Raw genomic sequence first — 24,805 nt, 5'->3', positions numbered from 1 at the left:
GCACCCGGGCCCGCCGCGCGCCCGGCGTCCACCTCCGCGCTCGGACCCTACCCACGGCCCGCGGAGGGAGAGAGAGATCTACCTCTGCCCGTACACTCCTCGCTTGAAGACCTGGCGATCTGCATTTGTATTTATTATTATTGTCGTTGTTATTAATTATTATTGGTTACCTCCCCCACCGGGAGAGTGGAAACCGCTGGGCACATTTGCTAGAACCTGATCCGTAACCCAGACGGACGATCCGGAGAATCTGTGCCGTGACCGGCAGGGGGTGCGGGAGGAGAGGAACGAGTCCAGACTCCGGGGCTGCGGGCGACTTCGGCAGCCGCGCGCCCCGCGCCCCCGGCCGCCCCCGGCCGCTCGCCCCCGCCGCGCCGCCGCCCTCGCCCCCGCGCTCGCCCTTGGCCCCCGGCGGCCGCCAAAGGGTGCGGGAGACGCGGAGCCGGAGGAGGAGGCGCAGCCGCTGCCCGAGCCGCAGCCGCAGCCGGAGCCCGAGCCGCGGGGCGGGCGCGAAGATGCACACGACCCAGAAGGACACGACGTACACCAAGATCTTCGTCGGGGGGCTGCCCTACCACACCACCGACGCCAGCCTGCGCAAGTACTTCGAGGTCTTCGGCGAGATCGAGGAAGCGGTGGTCATCACCGACCGGCAGACCGGCAAGTCGCGGGGCTATGGATTTGTAAGTTGCATGGATGGTGGGGAGGCGGGGGGGGGGGGGTGGCTGGGAGAGGAGCCACAGGGAGCTGGCGGGGAAACTGAGGACCACGGGGGCTGGAAGGGAGGGAGGAAGGGATAGGGGACGCCTGCCCCCCCCCTCCAGATCCCCTCACTGAGGACTAAACGCGGGGTCCGGGGTTTGGCTGGAACCTTGTGACGCGCCCCGGCGGCGTGATCAGCGTCTCCCCCTTTTGCTCTGAGCTGAACTGAAACTTTGCGCTCGGTGGAGCTGGGGAAGGAGGGCCGGTATCTACCCATCTCCGGGGGGGGTTCCTAAAGGGACCCCCCCACGCCATGCTGGGTGGCAGGCCTGTCCGGGCAGGGGTAGAGAGACTCGCAGTTACGGCTGGATTTGGGGGAGGGGGTGCAGAGGGCTGGGAGGGAGGGGCCGTGGCCCAGCATGATGGCATTCTGGGGTTGGAGGCAGGTTGTCCGGCACGCTGTTGCTTTGTTTAAAAAAAAAAAAATGCGTGTGTCTTCTGGTGTTCCGGGTAGGGTGAGGGAGAGGACAGACACCCCGTGAGGTCTGGGGTTCTCCGTGTGACACCCCCACCTTTTAAAATCGTACCATGCAGGCTCTTTCAACTGAGAATGATCTGGCTCTTTGGAGAAGGGAAAGGGCACACGAAGCTTCCCCGCGGATTTCAGGGTGCAAATTCAGCCATGGGGGGGGGGGAAGCGGAGAGCTCCCAGAGTACATTAGCTATTGTCATCGTTGGGGAGTGTTTTGGGGCTGGTTGGGAAGAGTATAGGGCAGATGCCAGACTGGACTTTTCTCTCAAACAAACAGTGCCTCTCATGTCCGGTAGGGACCTAGGGGAGCCATTGGGGTCTGGAGGGAGCCATGTACAGGAGTTTGAAGAATCCAGGCTTCTGAAACTCTACTAGGCCCAACTAGCTCCCCTTAGGACTTCGGATGGAGGTGGAGAGTTCCCTTATGCCTTCTTCCTTGCTTCAGCTTGCTTGTTTTTAATGGAGGATCAAAAAACAAGACCCATCCACTCCTTCCCACCCATCCCCTCCCCCAAGTAAAAGAAAGAGTAAGTTTATCATGACTTCCTCCAGTGTGACTCTTGGTCTCCTTCAGGGGTTAATGTAGAGCTTTGTATGTATGTCTGTGTGTGTACGTTGCTAAGGTCACCATGGCTGACCGAGCTGCTGCTGAAAGGGCTTGCAAGGATCCCAACCCTATCATTGATGGGAGAAAGGCCAATGTGAATCTGGCATACTTGGGAGCAAAACCAAGGATCATGCAACCAGGTAAGAACGGTCTTTCTCTCCTCCCCCAACACCCATCAACAAAACCCTCTACTCCTGGATAGAATGATTCCCTTATCTAGAAATTGGCTCCCTGTGAATCTGTAGGTTTGCTTGGTAAAACTTGAGCAATGACTGGTTATTGTACCAATGCATGAAAGTGAAATGAGACTTGTAAATACTCCTTTCAGGACTTGAAATGTATCTGTGTGGAAAAAAAACAAAGAAAAAAAAAAGATCTTGGAGTCTGGATGTTTCTGGCACAGAGAAGAATCAGGCTTGACTCATGGGTTACCTATATGATGATAGGCTTCTGGCATCTACTCTGGACTTCCCCATTGTTAGCTTGCCACTTTGTAGCCAGACATGTGAATGATGTAGATGATATGAGCCAAAGTGGTCAGCTCCAGCTCATGTGCATCCTTGCTTAGTGTGATCTCTCTTTTGGTCACCAGCTGCCCTATGTCCAAAATCTGACAGAAACACTGACCTGAGAGAAACACCAGACAGAGGGAAATCTCTGAATCTCTGGATGGTACAGCTTTCTCATGAAATCATAGGATACCAGCAAGGAAAATAGAAGGAGTTCACTACCCAAGTTGTAGGTGTAAAAAATAATGACGATGATGATGATGATGATGATGATGATGATGATGATGATGATGCTTACTGGAGGATGAGAAATACTTTGGGTAGCTATTCATTGTCAAAGCCGAGCCCCATTTGGTCCGTGTTGATTTATTTACCCTATTGCCCTTTGCATGGGCACAAATAATTGAGAGTTGACTAGGGAGCCATTTCCTAGAGCAAGCAACTGTACATGTCCTGTTAAATCAGGCACTGTTCACTCATGAGGTGTTCAGTTCTGAAATTTTAGCACTTCCATCCAAATGGATTTAATGAGAAACTAGATTGTCAAGAAAGCAAGGCATGAGCAGGCTGTTCAGCTGTTCATATCTGTGCAAAACATGGAAGCTTGTTTTTCATGTTTGTAATACTATAACTTGTGGAACCCTAATCTTTCAGAGCATTTCAAAATGTTCCAAATTACAAAGACTTTTCTAAAAGATCAGGATCAGTACTGTAAGGAAGCATGTGACATGAAACTTTCATTGTCAGTTCCTATTGTGCTTGATTTCATTTGAAGAACATTTTTTTCTCTGGGTGAGTTTTTCTAAGGGGTGATTTTGTGTCTCAGCCAAAATTTTTCAGTTTTTCACTTTTTAGACTGTTGAAACCTTTATATAGAATTTGTGATAACATCTAAAAAGTAAGTTTAAATCCACATCTAAACTCTAAAATATTAAAACGTGGTGGTTTTAAAAAGAAAAAAAAGTCAGATTGCATTTTATACATATGAATAGGAAAGATCTAAACATGCACAATAGAATCAATGAAAACCTTTACAAGAGTTTTAAATCCATTTAGACACTGTAAAGTATCACAAACATGTGGGGTTTTTCCCCACGGAAATGGAGATGGCACTTTATACATAGGAATAGGAGAAGCCTCACCATGCAGAAATGAAGAATGTGATATTTTGTTGTTGTTGTTATTGTTGTTGGTAGGTTTTGCCTTTGGTGTTCAACAACTTCATCCAGCCCTTATACAAAGACCTTTCGGGTAAGTTGACTCATCAGACCCTGTGAAGTTTCAATATGACTACTGTTTGTTAACCCTTCTCTTTGTTATAAGGAGCCAAGATCAACATATCATAGAATGCTCCTGGTTATACATAATTATTTATGTTTGTGTATTTTTTAATGCTGATACTATAAATATTTTTAGATGAGTCAAGTTATCTGACCAAGTATGCAGCCTCCAAACCAGACAAATGTTGAGCTTATGATTAACAAAAACAAAACAAAAAAATACCAGGTATGACTTGTGTATCAGACCGTGTGTCCCATCACCGTTACTACTGTTCAACTTGACTCAATGTTATTTATCTCTTTCTAACCTGACAGGGCTCGTATACAGTTAAGCTAACTGATGAGAAGGATACGATGATAAGAGGTGGAATAGTTCTGTTTGGAATTAAACTCTGTAACCAGTAGACTCAGACACACAAGCTCAGATGGTGATTAACGATGCATGGATGTGGGTGTTGTTTTTATTTTTTTTTTCACAATAGTCAGTAGCCCTCCGTGTGCTTTATTTTATTTATTACAGTAATGAAGTGGTGTTGATAGCTAAACTGTGTGCTTTTTCACTTAATTGAAAAGAGCTGTAGTGGAAGTGTTTTCTTTTCCTCGGGGAAGGGGCTCTTTGCGTTTGGTTTTGGTGGTGGTGTTGAGGAGTGTTGACTTTTGACTTTGCCATGGGAAGCAAAGGGCCTTTTTGTTTTGTTTTGTTTTGTTTCCTGCTTATAAGCTATAGCCTGTGACTTCCATTTAACCATATCTTTGTAGTGAGTGCTGAATTGTGTGATTTCTCTCTGTAAGAATACAGATTTTGTTGCTTGCATGTCCTAAGTTTCTGTTTCACGAGAAGGTTTCTGGGAATGGGCTTCTTTCTTTTGCAATATCTAGCCACCCTGAAGTGTTCTCATTTAAAGGTTCAACAGTTCTCATCAGATTTCATTAACGCTAGCCAGTTCGGATTGCTTTTTCCTAATTTTTTTCTTGTGGTTTTGTTTTGAGTAGCATAGCACTAATTTCTACTTTCCAGACCTAACAGGGGAAAAGTCTACTCAGATTTGTGTCATCTCTGGATCCTGTCATTACCAGCTTGCCCTTTCTGAGGCTCCTAATTGCCCTTCCCTTTAGACCTGATATGGGTGGGAGGTCACTGCTTACTTTTCTCCTAGCTACTACAGTCTGCTTTGGCTGTCATCTTCCTGATTTATGTTCTTGTATCTCTGTTGCCAGAGAGTTAAGTTTTTTTAATGTTTTAGTTGGCCAGAGACTTTTTACCATCAGCACTAATTTCCTCAATAGCTTAGGATCTAAATATCTACATATTTAATTTGGAAAGCTGGAATCTACATAGAGAGATGTCTACCTTTTGTCTTTCAGAGCAGGCCACATAGTAGTACTAGTAGTAGTAGTAGTCATAGTAATTTGACTTGAGTCGTTACATTTTCCATGAAAACTTCAATATTTCTTGTTTCTTTAACCCATCTTATAGCTCAACTTTTGTTACTGTCTTTTTTTTTATTCAGAAAGGTCTTCTGTCACATATACATAGCTATGTAACAAAGATCTTACAAACAAACAAACAAGCCTGTGTCTAACAAGATATGGGTCTGTGAGTCTGTCTCTGGGTACTTCCCTGGTCTAGTTTATCTGAAGAAGGAGGAATTGAGAGAGAAAACATACTTTTGAAGAACTCATAGGCTTCCCCTTGAAATTTCTATAAAAACCAAATCACTCAACAGGTGTGTGTGTATGCGTGTGTATGTTTATTTTATCACTGTATAAATGAAGGGAATTATACATTCATTTTAGGAAAAGCAAGAAGAATGCAAACCAGCCAAGAATTACTCCTTGCTAAATAACTTGCTATTATCTTAGGTACAAAAGAAGTTCAGAATAGCAGAGGAATGGATGGATTAGAAGAATTGAACCAGACTTTTGGCAGGGGGTGGAAGAGTGGGTACATCTCAGTCAGGTTCAGAGAAGATTGGGGATGACTGAAGGGTTCAGAGCGGGGTGAACTTAAACAAAGACACAGAGGAGAAAAGCCTTGGTACATGGAGAAGCCAGAGTGCTCTTGAGAGCTAAGTATAGACATGTGGCTGTTTGTGATTGTTCTTACTGGTCCTTGAGAAAGAAAGCAACATGAAAAAAGTTAGAACCAACAAGATAACATTGAATAAATCAAGCATGTTTTGCTATAACCTTTGGTTTTTTTAAATCTCTTCGAATATTAATTGTCTTTATAAAGAATGGTGATTATTACTGGTGATTATTAATTGTTTAAGGTTGGGATTCTTATGAGAAATAGCATTCCAGCTACACCAAGTAAGCTTTCTCTCTCTCTTTTAAAAACAGCTCTCAACACTGATCTAATTCTAAGTCTCTACCAACAAATCACCCGTGGTCATCCTAATTCTATTTGAATGACACATGTTCTTATTTTAGGTGGGGGAAAAGCTTTAGGATTTTTATTTTACTTGGCTTGTTGGAAATTCTAATGACTAAACCATTATTTTTATGTGATCCTTACATGGGTCCCAATTACTCTAGGTTTTTAAAGACAAAATACAGGCTGGACAGTTAGTGATTTAACACAGTAGATAGATGTAGAGGAATCTACTATTCTAATTAGTTTATTTGAAAGGAGCATTTCTTATTGAAACTTTGGAAAGGAGAGTTAGCTGATCTCTGAGTGGGAATTTCTAGGCCGCTTTAAATCAGATGAACTATCATTTACTTATACACATTTCAGTTCTCGGTTTCATGCTGGAATAACCTTGTGCTAAGTATTTATTCTGTCCACAGGGTGGGGGTGAGGGGGCAGAATGAACTATTAACATTTATAGATATGCATGGTACTAATAAGAGACTTACACATTATATAATTTGAGTCTCATAGTAGGCATTTAACAAAGGCACTGCTAATATTCTTTGAGTTAGCTGAAAAACTAAGATGCAGGGAGGTTCATTAACTTCCTCCCCTCTCCTCCCCCATCAAGGAACTGGTAAGTGTTAGAATCTGATTCTGGATTCAGAGTCATGCTCTACCTGAGCTTAGAAGCTGTGCTCTTCCTAACTGCCAAGCCATACTCCTAAAAGACATTGCTCTCCCATATAATCTAGTTTGGGGTGTTTTGTTTTTTTTTTAAGAAGGTAAATGCTGGGAAAGGAGTTGTCCACATGGCCTCAGACAAGCAGACTCCTGTCAGTGGGGTCCAGGAAGTCTTCATGAAAGGAGAAATTGGCTTAGATTTTTTGTTGTTGTTGCTGTTGCTCTGGGCCTGAGGCTTGAACCTCAGGGCCTCAGTGCTGTCCCTGAGCTTTTGTGCTCAAAGCTAGTGCTCTCCCACTTGAACCATAGCTCCATTTCCAGGGTTTTAGTGGTTAATTGGAGATAAGAGTCTCATGGACTTTCTTGCCCAGGCTGGCTTAGAACTGCTAGCTTCAGATCTCAGCCTTCTAAGTAGCTAGGATTAGGGGCATGAGCCACCACCAACTGGCCTGGCCTGGATTTTAAAGGAGGGTAATGAGAAGGAACTATTTTACTGAGCTGCTGCTTTAGTCATCATTGTAGGCTCTTCTCATATACAAATTTGTTGAATGTATAGCAACTCAGAGCTAGGGTGGATGGGATTTGGATTTCAACAGGTGGAGATGGAGTGAGGACTGGCATCCCATGTGAGAGATGAATAGATGGCATGAGCAAAGGTAAGAATCTGGGGAAATGTGGAAGATCCAGGAAACATTAAGGATCTGGGAAACCTGGGTGTAAGGAAAGGCAGAAAGAAAATACTGGAAAGGTCTATTAGAGCCAGATGCATGAAAAGCCTAGCATGGTAAAGTTTAAGAGGAACAGCTGGGCGCCGGTATCTCAGGAGGCTGAGATCTGAGGATCTCGGTTCAAAGCCAGCTGGGACATGAACGTCTGTGAGACTCTTATCTCCAATAAACTACCAGAAAACCAGAAGTGGCGCTATGGCTCAAGTAGTAGAGTGCTAGCCTTGAGCTGAAGAGCTGAGGGATAGCACCCAGGCCCAGAGTTCAAGCCCCACAACTGACAAAAAAGAAAAAAAAAGAAAGTTTAAAGACTTGGGTCATCCAGTGTGTGCTGCAGGTTGGAAGAGGAAGCCAATTAGTGTGTTGACACAAAAGCTAACACAATAACTGATCCTAGTAACACACACTTGTAACTCTAGTACTTGGGAGGCTGGAGCAAAAGGTTTATGTGTTCAAGACCAGCCTGGTCTACACAGAGAGATATCACAGATGCCAGAAAAGAAGGAAAAAAAGGGAAAATGTAGTCTATTTTCTTTAAAATTTACCCAAAGTATATGCTTGGCTATTGAGCTTTTCTAACTGTGAGGTGTGTGCTTCCTTCCTGTGGTGCATGGAAGGAACAGACATTGGTAGAAATCTAGGCAAGGGAAGGTTCTCTAAATCCACTTTCTGAGTTTTGTAGATATTATTCGAACTGGAACTCAGGAATTGTTTCATAAATACCATGTTACTGGTTAGTCAGATTCTGCCTTCCTTCTGGAACTGGGCTTGCTTCTTTGGGCTTGCCAATCTCCCTAGCCTTAAAGCACCCTAGGATTTCATTTACTTGACAGATGTCTTACTCACCCTTGTCCGACTTCATGTAGGATTCTGAACTTCCAGAAAAAAAAATGTATGTTCGTATGGGATGGCTTTATCAAGCCAGAGTTATTCCTTATTGTAAAGTAAATGCAGAGATAAGAATTATTTAGGCAACTCTTGCAATATTTATTGTATTCTGTTCACACACACATATGCAGGCACACATGCACTCATAGCACACATTTGATCTTTTTTCTTAAACTTACGTTCAGCTCACTCTTGTATTCAGAGACGCCAGCCTAGCCATCACAGTGTTGTCTTCAGAACTCTGTGAGTATAAGGGGTTAATGTTTTAGTATCAGTGAGGTTCATGCTGGCTGGCCTTTGCAGCTGATAGATGTTTTACTTTGGCCTTATAAAGACATTTTACCCGCTGGAAACCCTTGTCGCATGACAGGATCAAAAATAGCCCAGCCACAGCCTCTGCTGTCCATCACCTCCTGTAAACTGGCATGAAAGGAGTCTGTCTTAGCTGTGTCTGCACATTGTGGGTAGGGAGGCTCCAGGGACAGTGTTTCATAAAGCCACACCTGTCACTGAGAGTGAGCTGGTCACCTGATCTACAGCAATGTTCTGAGTATGTGCGTGAGCAGGCGCCTGGTTTTTGACAAGCCGTTAAGAACATCTCGAGTGTCCTCAGAAACACTTGATGAAGTTGTTTCTGCTGGCACTGGGAAAGATCTATAATTCTAGTATAACTGGGATGTATTTTTATCACTGGGGTCAAAGTTCACTACCCTCTCTGATAAATTTATCTTTTCCATGATGTTCATTAATGTGTGCTTTCAGTTAAATTCTGAAAAGGCAAAGCAAAATCTGTGGGTTAGTGGATTTGGGGGATTGGGGTTTTTTGGGGGGGAGAGAATATCTAAATGTGTTGTCTTATTTGGGGTTCTTTAAATATGAAATTTGTTATATGTGCTTGTATTTTTTGGAATCTGGATTTGTGGACAACCTAAGAGCATTTCAAGGTCATTATTTTAGAGAGACAGAGAGTTCTGATGGCAGTTGTGTGTGCGTGTGTGTTTGTGTGTGTGTGTGTACTGGTTCTGGAGTTTGAACTCAGAACCTGGGTGCTATCCCTTCGCTTTTTTTTTTTTTTAACTCAAAGCTGATGCTCTACCACTTGAACTACATATCCACTGCTGGCTTTTTGGTGATTAACTAGAGATAAGAGTCTCATGGATGTTTTTGCTCAGGTTGGCTTCAAACTGTGATCCTCAGATCTCAGTCTTCCTGAGTAGCAAGGATTATAGCTAGGATTCCAGACATGAGCCACTGGTGCCCAGATTTAAAAAAAAATCAGATATTTGACAGTGTTTTACCAGTGTGCATTAACAAATCACAAGAACATTGACATGCATGGGATGTTTTTACACAGCTCTCATGTTTTTTTAAAAAAAATCAAATTAACTTTTAAGTAAGATCCTTAGAGTCTTCTTGTCTGTGATCTGTGAATGTATGATTTTTTTTAATATTTTGATTTTTCTCACTTTTTATAACCTTTTTTTCAGGATAATCCATAATTGTATAATTGACCTGTACAAAATATTCACCAATAGGGTAGATTTAAAACCAATATGGTACATTAAATCTGTTTCTATTGATTTGGAGGAGAAACAAAGAGTTAGTTGATAAGCAGAATAAATGTGTCTCTATAATGTACACCTTTTAAGTTTCTGTTAAGTTTGGAAATATTTAGTTGTATTTCCCTGTTCCTTCCTTTTCCACCAACCTTCCGATCCACCTTCTGTCTGTCTTGTGTAGAGATAAACAAGCTGGCTGACCCTCAGTTGCCTCAGGTGTCCAACAGGTTTGATTGACCGTTGTGTCCTTATGGATTTTTCTGGAAAGATAAAAGAAAAAAAGAAAGTGTGTGCACAATCTCTTTGGGACTCACTGCCATGAATGTGAATAGCAGACCTATAGCTTTCCACAAGAGCCTCTGTGACAGAGAGCCAGCTGCACCACAGTTCGTTTGAGGAGTGTTGACTGTGCTGTGTTTACCACACTTGTGAACTCTTAAACTTTTTTCTTTATTTTGTCGCCTGCTTCCTTTTTTTTAATTGTTATTTTTTTAATAAGGGTGACTGAGGTTGCAGAGAGATTAATGTGTGCTGAGTCTGCCTAGCAATTCTAAGTAGGGTTGCCATGATAATAAACCTGCAGACTTGGGTGGAAATTGATTTCAGTTTTCACAAACAGACCATCGCTCCCAAAGAACAGAATGCTCAAAGATTCAATTCCGAGTCCTGTTGTTCAGGGAGATGGATTTTTTTCCCCCCTATTTGCTTTGTCTTCCAGAAACTCTTAACCAGAGTTTCTAAAGTCTTAATCAAACCATGTTAAACTTCTTACTTGCCCAGCCCTTATGAACTTTGATTTATTTCCCAAACTTCTTTGTGAATGAGACTTCATGGTTCTAAATACTCCCCAGTGAAAATTCTAACAGGGAGGCCTTCTTGTTATTTTGGTTACTGAATTCTTCTGGGGGGTGTTCCATAAACTGTGGCTACTGCCAGAGGACTTTGAATGAACCACTAGCAAGTAGATATTGTGGCAACCCTATGCTCATAATAACCACTAAATTTTGAGTTTGTCTCATCTCTGAACAACAAACACTATTTCCCCCCTAAGGAAGGGACTGCGGCCTGACTTGATTTCCCTTTTCTCTACAGGATACCTGCCCACTATGTCTACCCACAGGCTTTCGTGCAGCCTGGAGTGGTGATTCCACACGTTCAGCCAACCGCAGCTGCGGCCTCCACCACACCCTACATCGATTACACGGGAGCCGCGTATGCTCAGTACTCAGCTGCAGCTGCTGCTGCTGCTGCAGCCGCTGCCTATGACCAGTACCCCTATGCAGCCTCCCCTGCTGCTGCTGGATATGTCACCGCTGGGGGCTATGGCTATGCTGTCCAGCAGCCCATCACCGCCGCTGCCCCTGGGACGGCAGCTGCCGCAGCTGCTGCGGCTGCTGCCGCAGCTGCATTTGGCCAGTATCAACCTCAGCAGCTGCAAACAGACCGGATGCAATAGACCCAGCCATCTGATCAAAGTTGAATCGTTTCCTCTTTTCCCTTCCAATTTCCCAAGTTTTAGTAGTTCATGAGAGAGTTAACATTGACTTATTAACAGCTTTAAAAAAAAAAAAAGCAATGCTATTGTTGAAACAGAATTCTTCTTATTTTTTTTTTCTTTTTTAATACTCCTGGTAGTGACCTAGATGAGGCCACAGGTGAGAAGCTGAGATTTGGGCAGGCGCAGTTTTGGAAATCAATCCCCAAGAGCCTGGGTAACCAGCCGATGAGAAGGTGACATGGAGCATGGTTGACACTTCACTTTTGTAACCGGATTTTTATTTGGGTCTTTTTTATAGTATCAGGGAAGCAAACTGCCTTTTCCAAGTTAGAAAATGCTATTTGAATCTAGTTGAACCAGGGAATACAGAGTGAGCAATATGTAGCTTGAATTATGTTTAAAAGTTGTGTTTTTTTTTATTTGTGTTATTTTAGAAAAACAAAGAGGCTAAAGTGCTGATCATTATTTTTAGCAGTCACTACGGCCTACTTTTTCAAGGAAGAAGGTAGTGTTTATACTATCTCAACTATGGGCACCGAACAATCAAGCTAGGAGCGTGGCGGTGGGTACAATGGTGGACAGGCACCAAAGCTATTTTCTCATCTGTCCCCTGGATGAATGGGACTGGGGAACAAGTGGTGTGGAATTCACGGTGCAGCAGCTGGGCAGACAATCAGTAACACACCCAGTTCTGGAAAGAACACATCACTTGTGCTTGTTTGATGAGCTTGTCACATTCTAATCCCTCTCCCCATCCTGTTTCAATTTTGGGAAACTTGTATCTGCTGGTGTCAGCAATTCTGATCCCTAAACAGGATCAAGCATTTACTCCAACAGCCTTCTCTTTCTATTTATTGTCTGGACTTGGAGTTTAGGAATAAAGGCAGGCAAGTTTGCAGGCACTATATGTCTTAAGGACATTTATTTTCCCCTCCCCTCTCTTTTTAAATAATTTTACACTTTTTAGTATCTATTTCAGAGTCCTATTTAAAAACTATTTATTAGTGAATACAGTAATCTGAGTCAGCGAGGTCATTGATATTACAATTCTTCAACGGTTAATGATGATGTGGTTTATACTGTGCCTTAATAGTAATGCTATTTAAGATATTTATTTTTAAGTTTTACTATGCTGCACTCTAAAGCAAGGAACTTTAGATGTGACACTGTAAAATTATGTATTCATCTCATGGCATAAATTATTTAGTAGGTCTAGATGTAGCATATTAAATATTAACCTATTCAACTAAAGATGTTGACTTGGATTTATTTAAATTCATATGTGCACTGTATAAGAGTACTCTTACATTAACACATTTTAGTTGATTTTAGTTGAGATTTTTTTTTTAAAAAGCAAGCTACATGGCTAGTTTCATGCTTCCTTCTCTGGTTTTTTTTTCTTCCTATAGACCTCATCTACCAGCAAATCATTGCTTCCACACTATCCTTATGTAGTTTATGTAGTCTCAAAATGCTGCTTTACATTTTTCTTCTGAAACTGCAATACTTGCAATTTTTATTCTTAAACTAAATTGAATACTATTTTACACTGTATTGGATTTTTATACTTGAACAATTTCATACAAGGGAAGACAGGTTAGCATTTTTATGGACTTTTCTCCATTATCACTGGATTTAAGTATTCCCATACTAGACAGTGTTATGTAATGTAGACATGACTCTCCTGTGCAAATTATTTATTCATTGTGTATATGGCTTTATAACATTTCAGATCTTCTAATCTATTCACTTGTATTAAATATAATTTTTAAAAACTTCTGTTGCCTTGCTTGTTTCTAATTCCATCGTCAAGATAAATGGCTGTGTGTGCAACTTTTTCAGTGAGCATGAAATTCTCCAGATGCCCTGTTGCTGTACTTTCAAAGTAAACTTTACCAAAGAGCTACCCCTTTTACTTACCAAGTGATGTAAGTACTCCCCGAAGAATGAATTCTAAAGGAAAATGGATTAGCTGTTTAGAAGAAGTAAGTTGTAAGGAGACAGGCCAGTTAGAAGCTGGATCTGCAGCTGGTACTGGGCTCAGGTAAACTGAGGGTTGGTGATGTGGCTTGACTCTACGAAGTTTTAACAGTGGACGCGGAGCAAGCTGCTTTGGATAAATACCCTTCTTGTGAGGTTGGGTTTTTAAAAATGGATTTCTCACTCATGATACCACTCTCATATGGTCATTTAAATATTAAGCGAAATAAGGTATGTCAACTATCTGCCACAGAGCTAAATAAGGTAGTAAGTATGGAGTAGCCATTATTTTAATGTCCTAGAATGACAGCTAACAAAAGAGGAAGTCACTTATTGCAATGTCTTTGAGTTTATAATTTCTTTACACAGTGACATAATATCTAGTAAGCTATATGTTTGCATTTCTAGAGAACAGCGGTCATATTGAATGACTGTTATAGTGCATGTGTGTGCATGTTCTGGTAACTAGAGAGTAAATTCTTCATTGGCCTCTTGGTCCTCTTCTTTTCTAGACCCATGATCTTCTCTTGCATTAGATTAGTTTTCAGCAATTGTAAACAACAGAAAAGTGTGTTAGCAGATTCCATATCATACTTCTTGATAACTGTCATCCCATTTAAAGTCATCATGATTACAAACCTCAATTGTTTTTAATTTTGCAAGGATACATAAGATGCCAGCTTATCTCTAGGGAGAGATAGTATTGCACCACCAAGATATTATCTAGGAGCAGGAAAACAATTTCTAAGCTACTTGTTTCAGTCAATGCACCATTGACTATTTTATTCCAAAAGACATGTTTTAATTTGTCAACTATATGGAAAGTCACTTTAGTCTTCAACAATCCATCCATTGCTGAACTTGAAATGAAGCAGTATTTGATTTTTGATTAAAAAATAGGAGAGATAGTTCTGGGAAAAGCTTGTCAAAAATAATCATGGTCTCGAGAAAGCCAAAATTTCACCTACCCAGGTTTTACATTTGGGGAGGGGGAAGAGGTGTATTTCTGAATGTGTTATTATAACAGTATCAGCAGTTATAGAGAATGAGCAAGATTATTGTTTAGTAGAGCACAAACTTAAAAAGGAAAAGAGTTTTAAAATAATCAAGAGAAGAATGATCATGACATGGATTGATCTTTATTGATCTGATAGGCTATTGGGACTTGTAGAGTCCCACAAACTGACACCCTGCCTACAGGAAGACTGTCACCAACTGCAACTCCTCAACATCGGACAAGAACCATGAGCCCAGATAACCTCTTATCTTTATAACTTATTAGCCTGGGGGTGAGATTATAGCTCAGTAATAGAGCACTTGCCCAGTATGCCCAAGACCCCAGGTTCCAGCATGACAAAACCAAAACACTTCAACTTACTTTGTGCAATTATGCTCTGAGCAACAGAAAATGAACCAAGACAACAACATTAATTGATAGGGGAACATGTCAGAAATTCTAAAGTATTGAATAAAGGGTAATTATTATTCTGAGATAACACAAAGGATAACAATTTGGTAATTGACTTCAATTATGTCATTAGATGACTTTTCTAAACCGGATACATTTTGCATTTCATAATAATTTACATTTGTTCTATCCCAAATTCCTAATAGGTAAACTTGCTGGGCAGTAATAACAGTATGAAAAGCAACATTGAAGGATGGAGAGGTTTCCCAGCCGGAGGAAGAAGAAGTAGACTAGAAGAAAAGATTATGGAATACATTTATCTCGCACAGGCACTATATTTAGTCCTTCCCTCACTCCTGTCAAATATTTTTCTTAATTCCTGCTGAGACTTGAAAGCATTCATTAAGATGACAGCCTGAGGTTTGGAGGGCCAGAGGTGAGGAAGAACAAAAAAAAATGCATTTTCATGCTTACTTTTGTCCTGTCCTTTCTTTCAAGGAATCTAGACTGTTTCCATGGAAATCCTAGCTTTGTTTGGCTTAAGCACTTTGTACAGAGAAGATTTCATTTGGGGTATTTGTTCTCAGTTGAATTTTGTTAAGTCCGGTTGTGAGCTTAGCTGAGTTGTTTAAATTTCAAGCTTTAAAAGTTCATTATTTTTTATTACTTTTTAAAGCAGTTGTACAAAGGGGTCTCAATTCTACAAATCATTTTATATGTAAAATGGATCTTGGTTAATATCACGCCTTTCCTCATTCTCTCCCATCTCTTCCAACCCTATCCCTTTCCTCCAGTTACGTGGTTCCATTTTCACCTTTGTGCATTGAATATGACTGAATTCCCTTTCTCCATTCGTCTCCTTGACCTCATTCCCCACCCCCAAGACAAAGCATGTTCTGGTATTCATTTTGACCAATTGTAACTTAGTTATTCAAAGGAGTTACACTATTGGAAACCATTCCTGACTATACCATACTTTAGTCCAGTTCTTTGAATTGTATATGCATATAACCCTGTCTGTGTTTTTGTACATGTTTATAATTTAGATGTAAGTTCTGTATATGAACTGTTTTGATGTAATATTCATATACATATAAAGGATAGAGTATTATGTCCAGTTGTGTGTATTGTGGTGTAATGACCAATTCAGTGTTGTTAGTATATTCATCATCTCAAATAAGTATCATATCTTTGTAATGAAAATGTTCAAAATCCTCTCTTCTGGCTATTTTGAGGCGTACAGTGCATTATTTTTTAACCAAAGTCGCTCCCTTGTGCAACAGAACATCAGAAGAACATATTCCTCTTGTGTAATCATTAACTTTGTACCCATTGATCAGTCTCTCCCTTCCTATCCTTTCCTGCTCACTATTTTCTCACTTCTACCTTTACTCCTGTCTTTATACCATGCTACCCTTTACTTCTTTAAGATTAAAAGAACCCATTCATCTGTTGATTCTGTATCCTGGCTATAAACACAAAGGGCAGATATCTCTTTGGCAGATACTTTTAGTTTCCTTTGGCATACCCACAGATTGATTGCGAGTCATATGGCAGTTCTAGTTTTAACTTGCCCTTAATGACTGTAGTAACTCACACCCCACCAAAGATGTGTAAGAGTTCCCATTTCTTTCTTTTTTTGCGGGGGGGGGGGGTCCGGTCGTGGAGCCTGAACTCTGGGCTTGAGTGCTGTCCCTTAGCTCTTCAGCTCAAGGCTAGCACTCTACCACTTGAGCTACAGTGCCACTTCCAGCTTTTTTCTTTTTGCTTATGTGGTGCTAAGGAATCGAACCCAGGGCCTCAGGCATGCAAGGCAAGTGCTCTACCACTGAGCCACCTTCCAAGCCCTAAGAGTTCCCATTTCTATGTCCAGTACTAGCTTTTTACTTTTGTGACAGCTCTTCTCACTGAGAAGTGGTGTCTACTTGTGGTTTGATCTGCTTTGCCCTGATAATTACTGATGTTGTGCATTTTTATGTATCTGTTGCAAAGTTCAAGTTTAAAAATCCCAGTTGTACATCATAATAAGAAAGAAAAGACATATACATATATATATGAATTACTAGAATTTTAAAGAAAAAATAGCATACAATTAAACTTTGTTATAAATTAGATCTGTCTAAATACAGTCAAGTCTATAATGTCTTTAATAGTCTTCTGAAAGACAATTGCCTTTTTTTTAAGGTGCTGGAGCTTGAACGGAGGGCCTTGTGCTTGCCAGGTAGAGAACTCTACAACTTGAGCTGTGCTCTCAGCCCTTTTGGCTTTCATTAGTTTTCAAACAGACTCACTTTTTGCCTGAGTTGCCTGGAGATGGTCTTATTTATATCTCCTGTATAGCTAGGATGATAAGCATATACCATCCTGCTCAGCTTTTAATTGGTTGAAATAGGGTCCCATAAAAATTTTAATTTTAATTTTAAGTTTTATTGTGAAAATACTGTACAGAAGGGTTACAATTACATAGGCAAGATAATGAGTACATTTCTTATCAAGTATTGTAGCCTCCTCCTTTGTTTCCCCTTATCCCTGCCCATCCCCCCCCAACCCTCCTCCCCCTCCCACCAAACTTGTAAAGTTCGTTTTTCCACATAACGACTTGTACATCTCATTGTTGCAATGGATCCACCTGTATCCCTATTTAAACGACTTGTTTTTTCCCTTCCCCTCCACAAATTTCATAAAATTTTGGTCCAGGCTGACCTCAAATTGCAAGCTTCCCAATTAGCTGGGATTACAGGTTTGGTACACCACACTTGTTCCCAGTTGACTACTTTTTTAAATGTCACCACTAATCTATTATTTAATCTAGTTATTTACAAATTACTAGTATTTATGTACTTACTAATTTATATAACTAATATATTTTATAAGGACTCAAGTGCATACATTGTTTGCCATCCTGCCACCACTAGAAGTAATCCCAATTACATTTCCACACAGATTGGGTGCATACCATTATTGGTTTTTTGCATTTAATAGCACCAGTAATACATTCACAAAAGGATAAATATCTGCAACTGACCTCCAAAATGAGTTTTAAATACAAAACATTATTTTTGCCAAGTAGAAAGTTGTGCTTTAGCTCTATTTTTTTTTAATGTTTATCTGACACTCTCAACCAGGTGGGAGCTTGTTTAGTTTAGATTCCCCTGACTCTGCCACCTATCCTTGCTGATACCTCTGGTGAGACCAAAAGATGCAGAAGATGGTGCTGGGGAATCCTGAGTGTTCCTTTTCCCTTCTGCTTTTGCTTATGTACATTGTGAGATTCGGGAAAAGGAAAAGAGAGTATGAAAAAGGTGTAAAAGAAAATGGTGAAGAAAGAGGTAGCTAAAGTCAAAAGGCATTTCCTGAAAGTAGACGAGGGAACCCATGCACCAATGGCTCACACCTGAAATCCTAGCTACTCAGGAGGCTGAGATCTGAAGATTGTGGTTCAAAGACAGCCCAGACAAGAAAGTCCATAGGACACTTATCTCCAAAATGCAGGAGGTAGAGATGTGGAGCAAGTGTTAGAGCACCTACCTGGAGCTCAGGAGCCTAGGCCCTGAGTTCAAACCCTAGGACCCATACCAAAAAAACAAATGGGCAAGAGAGAGGTCATGAGATGGAGCCGGATCATATGGGCTAGGTCACAGAAGAGGCTATGGCTATGGAGGCTTGGAGGGAGGCTGAAGTCAGGGTTACTTGGGTACATGCTGAAGTCAGGACACTTGATCTGTTGAGAACTTCAGGGATGTCATTGAAGACATAGTCATTAGATGCACCGTTTCCTTCTGTCTTTTAATTAAAGTCATTTAGAATAATGGCTGAGTTCTTTGAATGTCTTTGTTCCTGGTTGATAAGTAATGATTGTATGTATTTATGCACTACAAGCTGATGTTTTGATCTGCATATACTTTGGAATGGCTAGTCAGTTGCCCAATTAAATGTTACCTCAAATACTTAGGATTTCTTTAGAGTGAGAACACTTACAATCCATTCTTTCAGCAATTTAGAAGTCTAATATATTATAAATAGATTATCAGAATTTATTTCTTCTCTCTAAATGAAACTTCACACCCTTCCACCTTACACTTGTCTTTTTCTTGCCTACCACTACACACACACACACACACACACACACACACACACACACACACACACACACACACACACACACACACACACAAACACACGTATAATGCCATTCCTCTATTCACTATTCATCTGACTTGGACATTTTTGTTTATATGTCACACATAAATGAGATCATTTGTCTTTCTGAGTCTGGAGTTTTTCACTTAGCATAGTTCTCTAGATTCATTCATGTTGTCAAAAATGACAGAAACGTATCCTTTTTAAAGGCTGAGTTGTATTTTATTGTGCATATATACTCTATTTTCTTTATCTGTTTCTCTTTTGATGGATACTGCAACTGATCCCGGATCTTTGCTAAGTATGGTAGTATTCCAGCAAGGGTGAAGGTATAAATGTCTCTTTGGCATACTGATTTTATTTTCTATGCTATATACTCAGAAGTTGCCATCTCTGAATCATATGGCAGTTCTATTTTTAGTTAACAGCTGACTTCTTGAACTATGTGTGTAAAAGTTTAGACATTTCTTAAATGGAGTATATTCATTGTAACTCAAAGCTTTTAGAAAGAGACAATTATGGTATCTCTAGCAGGTTTAGACATAGCAGGGTCATAGAATCTAGATCTCTGGGGACGGGGATGTTGGCACTATTATATTCTATCTGTTATAAATTCAACATTGACAATCAAATAGTAGGAAGAAAGGAGGAAGATTAAAGAAGATGCAAGCACCTCACTACCAATAGTACTAAAAGGTATTTTTTAGCGCTGAGTGCTGGTGGTTTATACCTGTAATCCTAAAATCCTGAGATCTGAGGACTGGAGTTTAAAGCCAGACCAGGCAAGAAAGTCTGAGATTCTTACCTTCAATTAACCACCAGAAGCCAGAAATAAAACTGTGGTTCAAGTAGTAGAGCACTAGCCTTGAGCAAAAAAAAAAAATGCTCAGAGAGAGTGCCAAGGTCCATAAAAGGTTTCTTGTGGGCTGAGAAACTCAAGCTCTTAATGTTTGTTATTTACACATGCTATGCTTAGTGTATCTCCTTTTCCTAGTGAACCCCATGAACCTCCCTTGTGGGTCCTTTGAACCACCAGCTCCTGTCCTAAATGTCCCATTACACACAAGCAGGAAACCACCCACCATGTATGCAGGGAAAATGCACACATGAAGAGTTGATTACAAGGGAGAGCTGAGACGGAAGAATCTAGAAAGTGTAAGTGCGGTCCTGAATGAATCTGATTCATCTCCAGCCACAGTCAAATCTACCTTTTGACCTGTACTCTGATTTCTAGTTGTACTTTCTGTAATGGCCTATCATGGCTAGACCATATTTTAAAAGTCTTCTAATGCCAATTTTCCACCCCCAGTCTCCTTCAGCACTAATATTTTCAAAAATATTCCATCTGCTCTGTTTGACAAGGTTTAATCAAGGCCTGATGGATAGATAATATGTTAGAATGGTACAACTGGTCAGATGTGAAGGTAAAGGAACAATTGGAAGTACCAGTAGTACTTAGAGGGTAACTGTAGGCATACAATTGTTCCTGGCAGACCTTTTCATGTAGAGCTCTCTCTGTATCTCTTGTTTTCATTTTTTAAACCATCATTCCATATCATAGATCAGTATTAGAGAATAAACATTTCTTGTGGTCAGCATCAAGTTTCATATTTTTTACCATCCTTTTAAGAATCTAGATTTTGAGCTGGGTACCATGACTTGTGGCTGAGATCCCTTCTACACAGGAGGCAGAGATTAGGAGGATCACAGTTTCAGGGCAGCCTTGGCAAAAACACAAGACCTGAATCAATAGCTGAATGTGGTGGTACCTGCCTGTTATCCTAGCTACATAGGAAGTATATATAAGTGGATTGTGGTTAGGCCACAAGGAAAGGCCACAAGAAGGAAAAGAGGCTGGAGACATGGCTTAAGAGGTAAAGTGCCTGTCTAGCAAGCATAAGGCCCTGAGTTCAATTCCCCAGTACCATCTAAAAAAAAAAAAGAATCTAGATTTGGGCTACACTCAGATTCTGTACACATTATTTTAAATGTATTAAACCTCATAGCAGGATTAACAATTCCACCTTCATTTTGTAGAAAGGTATAAAAGTACTTTGCCCAAGTCACAACTCAAGGTAGAAGAACCATGCATTGCAAACTAGGTCTGCCTGATGCCAAAGACTAACTGCCACTTGATTATTTCAGCACTGAGCCTTTATCTATGTTACTAGAAATTGTCTCAGAAATTGCAAAGAAAGCTCTAGGTTCAAAACCAAATGTGAGGACCTCTAGGCAAATTATATACACGAGTAAAAACTGTTAATAAGGAAAACAGCACACTCTGATCATTTTCTTTCTTTGTATGGGTGCATGCATGTATGTGTGTGTGCGCGCGCGCACACATGTGTGTACTGAGGCTTGAACTCAGAGCCTAGAGCTCTCTCTTAACCTGAAACAGCTCTTTCTATCATGCTGATCCACTTGCAGCTTTTTGCAGATTGATTGAAGGTAAGAATCTTATGGGCTTTTCTGCCCAGTCTGATTTTGAACCGTGATCCTCATATCTCTTGAGTAGCTAGGATTAAAGGCACCAACCACCCAGCTTCTTTCTCTACTTTCTTTTGGCAACATTTGTTTGGTGACAGTCCAAAGGATGATAATAACTGTCATGTCAGTTTGCAGTTGATCCACTTGTGCTTTTGTGAGGAAAAAAATATTACACCAATGCTGAGATGAACTATGATAAACGTATAAAATTGATAAAGGACATCACAATACCCTAATAATATAAAATGCAGTCAAAATTGAATCTAAGTTTATGCTAAAGAATGTAAGATAATTAGCTTTCAATGAACATTACCAGTGTAAGTAATAATGGTGATGGACTTACAGAACATAGATCAACAAGGTGAGCAGTTCAAGTCATCTGCCATTCATAGCTTGAGGGGACTGAAGAAGGAAGGCAACTTGAAGTCATGTGAGGGTGGGACCCAGCTAGAACTACAAGACTGACAGAGAGCGTCAGGCACAGGACCCTAACTTGCTGAGTTGGGTGAGTAAACTTGCCTGGTAAATGCTTGTCCTCTGGTGTTCATAGTCAACCCCTTTATGCCCTGCACAGACAGAGAAACTTGGTAATGAGCAGTTTCGTAGCAGCTGCTATTCTTATCATCATGGGCATACTTCTTCAGCCTGGACAAAGGCTCTTATCTCACACACAGTCTCTGCCCTGACCGCTGGCTCTTTCAGCTGCTCAGAGGCCACATCCCTTAAACCTCCCAGCTGTCTCTCAGCCCAGCCTTCCTTTATCTGTGGGGTTTTTTTTTTCTTCTTCAAAAATCTTCCCCAGCTGCCACTTTTGGCACAGTGGTGGTCTCACAGTTCTCTCAGAACAAGGCATTGCAGCATGATGCTCCTGGAAGGTATAAACATTAGAACACTGCATTTTCAAAGTTAGCCCTGACGTCGACCAAGGGGGAAAACAAAAAAGAATTCTCATCTCCACTTAGGTCCAACCTGTGCCCCATGAATCAACCTGTGTTGATTCTGACAGGAGGAGACACCCCACAGGTTCTGACAAAGAAATGCCAGGGAGAACCACGGGGCACTTCTTGTCTCCACACCAGAGCCTGCAGCCCGACAAATGCAGATTTTCAGGGCTGCAGCCTTGTAGCGTTTCTATGACACACTCTTGGTGGGAGATGATGCTAAACAGCATCCCCACTGGGAATAAAAATGTCCATACTGGGCTGGGAAGGTGGCTCAGTGGTAGAGCGCGTGCCTTGCATGCCTGAGGCTCTGGGTTCGATTCCCCAGCACCACATAAGCAAAAAGAAAAGAGCCGGAAGTGGCGCTGTGGCTCAAGTGGTAGAGCACTAGCCTTGAGCTGAGGGACAGCGCCCAGGCCCAGAGTTCAGGCCCCACGACCAGACCAAAAAAAAAAAAAATGTCCATACTATGATCTGGAGAGAATCTTCATTTCACATCGGAGACTATTTGCCAGTGAGAAAACTACCAATACCTCTTGTTGATTCTAACCGAAGCATACATTTTTTTTCTCACTAATTAGGTAAAATTTCTGGACTCTAATGTAAGTTTTTATTAGAAGGATAGAGGTTCTATAACAATAAAAGACCAATGTGTATCATATTTGAGATTCTGAATATGTCGTTGGCTTTCTGTTCGCTGTAACAAATACCTGAGATAAGTACTTTATACAGAGGCAAGGTCTATTTTGGCTCAGAGTTTTGGAAGTCTTCTTCCATGATTGGTTGGATTCTTATACTTTGAACTGGTGGCAGCACAATACATCATGGCAGAAGAAAGCATTCACCTCATGGTGGTTAGAAAAATTATGTAAACTGAAGCAAGCCAGACCCAGAGAAACAAAGGTTGCATAGTTTTCCTCATTTGTGGTAGATAGACTGTACCTATAAATCTATAAGGGACATACAAGTGGTTACAAATCAATTAGCAGGAGCAGAATAGATTCTATGGAGAGTTCAAATAGTATGAACTTTTAAGAAGACTAGGTCAAAGCCCAGCAAAATCAGCACCAGGAAATGAGCACATGCAAGAGGAGAGATGCAGCCAAGGGAAATTGTAGATGAATGAAGGGGGAAGAGAATGCAGTCAAGGATTCATTGTATATGCCACAGAATTAAGAAAAGGGGAAAGATAGGTGAAAGGAAAAGTAAGACTGTCAAAGGGGGGTGGTGCTGATCAAGATTCATTGTATTTATAAACCGCTTTGGTAAATGGCCACTCCTTTGTATAACTACTAAAAGCTAGTTTTTTTTTAAAAAAAGAATCAAATAAGAAAAAAAGAAAGGGTCTGGGATCCTATTATTCCCTTGGTGGGCAATTCTTCAATGACTTACAAAATCCCACGAAGGTCTAAAGTTCCCACCATTTCCCAAAGCACCAGCTGGGACTAAGACTCTAACCCATGAGCCTTTAAGGACATTCCAGATGCAAACCTCTTCATTGCAATTCAAGACATAAGCAATCTGAATTAGCTCAATCCTTCATAACCCCAGGACAGCCAAATAAGGAGCCTGGTAGAATCTACAAATTTTAAAGTTATAATTTACTTTTAACTTCTAGAGTCATTCTCTGTCATAATACTCTACTTCCCCTTCTGTTTATATAAACACTAAAATCTGATGTTTAGTGGGCATATACTATGGGTAAATATACTTAAATACACTAACAGATACGTATAATAGAATTTTACTTCTATGCAATGGCCAGTCTGTCACAGATAACATGCCCTTGACATGGTAAATTTTTATCAGCTCTTTAAATTACTGACTTAAAAAAATCTCTGTTAAAATAAAGTAGAAGTAACTAAACTGAAAAGAACTAGTTTAATAAAATAAAACCTTTCACTGTGCTGTCTGACTTTCTTACCATCATTCCAGGGGAATTATCTGTAACGTTATTTGCACATTTTCAGTTCTCTTCTTGACTGTAGCTACATGGAGTCAGATAAACCTAGTATGTATTCAGAGATCTTTTTTTCTGACACAGAGGAGATGTCAGTTGATAAAGACATAAATCCAAGCATACAAGCTATGGAAAGACGCCAGAAACAGTCAAATGTATTAAAAAAAAAAAAAAAAGGCAGTGTAACATTCTAGGAAGAATTGTGAATTTGAGCAGAGAGAAGCATTCAACTATTTAACTGTCCCAAATATCAATTGCTGCATAATGACCATCCTTCATCCTTAGTGAGTAAAATCCTTGTGCTTACTGCCTGTGGGCTCCATGGGATATTTCCCCTCCGCTATTCAGTACTTTTCCTGCCATGACTGAATTTAGGCCCTACAGATGGGGCTGGATGACTACTTCCAATATGGCGTGCCCACATGGCCTGCTCAAGTGTTAGATTTCCACAAGACAGCTCAGAACTCCACTGAAACCAAGCTGGAAGCTCATAGCCACTCCTGAGCAAGCCTGGAAAGTCTGACAGCATTACTTCTGCCACATTCCACT

The 24,805-nt window shown here is 40.8% G+C and overlaps 1 protein-coding gene across 2 annotated transcripts; it reads left to right on the top strand.

Annotated features, from left to right (window-relative positions):
* The first annotated feature begins 270 nt into the window (after positions 1 to 270).
* On the top strand, positions 271 to 13,119 carry Rbm24 (RNA binding motif protein 24). Of its 2 annotated transcripts, none has more exons than XM_070024514.1 (4): positions 271 to 660; positions 1,858 to 1,981; positions 3,547 to 3,601; positions 10,935 to 13,119. In XM_070024514.1, the coding sequence occupies exons 2-4, from the start codon at positions 1,864 to 1,866 to the stop codon at positions 11,296 to 11,298; spliced, it is 537 nt and encodes a 178-aa protein (XP_069880615.1). In that variant the 5' UTR covers positions 271 to 660; positions 1,858 to 1,863; the 3' UTR covers positions 11,299 to 13,119. The 2 variants fall into 2 exon arrangements, with proteins under 2 accessions (XP_069880615.1, XP_069880614.1); XM_070024513.1 differs by having other exon boundaries at positions 434 to 683.
* The last annotated feature ends 11,686 nt before the right edge of the window (positions 13,120 to 24,805 follow it).

Source organism: Dipodomys merriami, unplaced genomic scaffold (genome assembly GCF_024711535.1).
Source record: "Dipodomys merriami isolate MVZ:Mamm:240054 unplaced genomic scaffold, mDipMer1.0.p SCAF_16, whole genome shotgun sequence".
NCBI classification, from domain to species: Eukaryota; Metazoa; Chordata; class Mammalia; order Rodentia; family Heteromyidae; genus Dipodomys; species Dipodomys merriami.
This window is presented reverse-complemented; position numbering and strand designations above follow the sequence as displayed.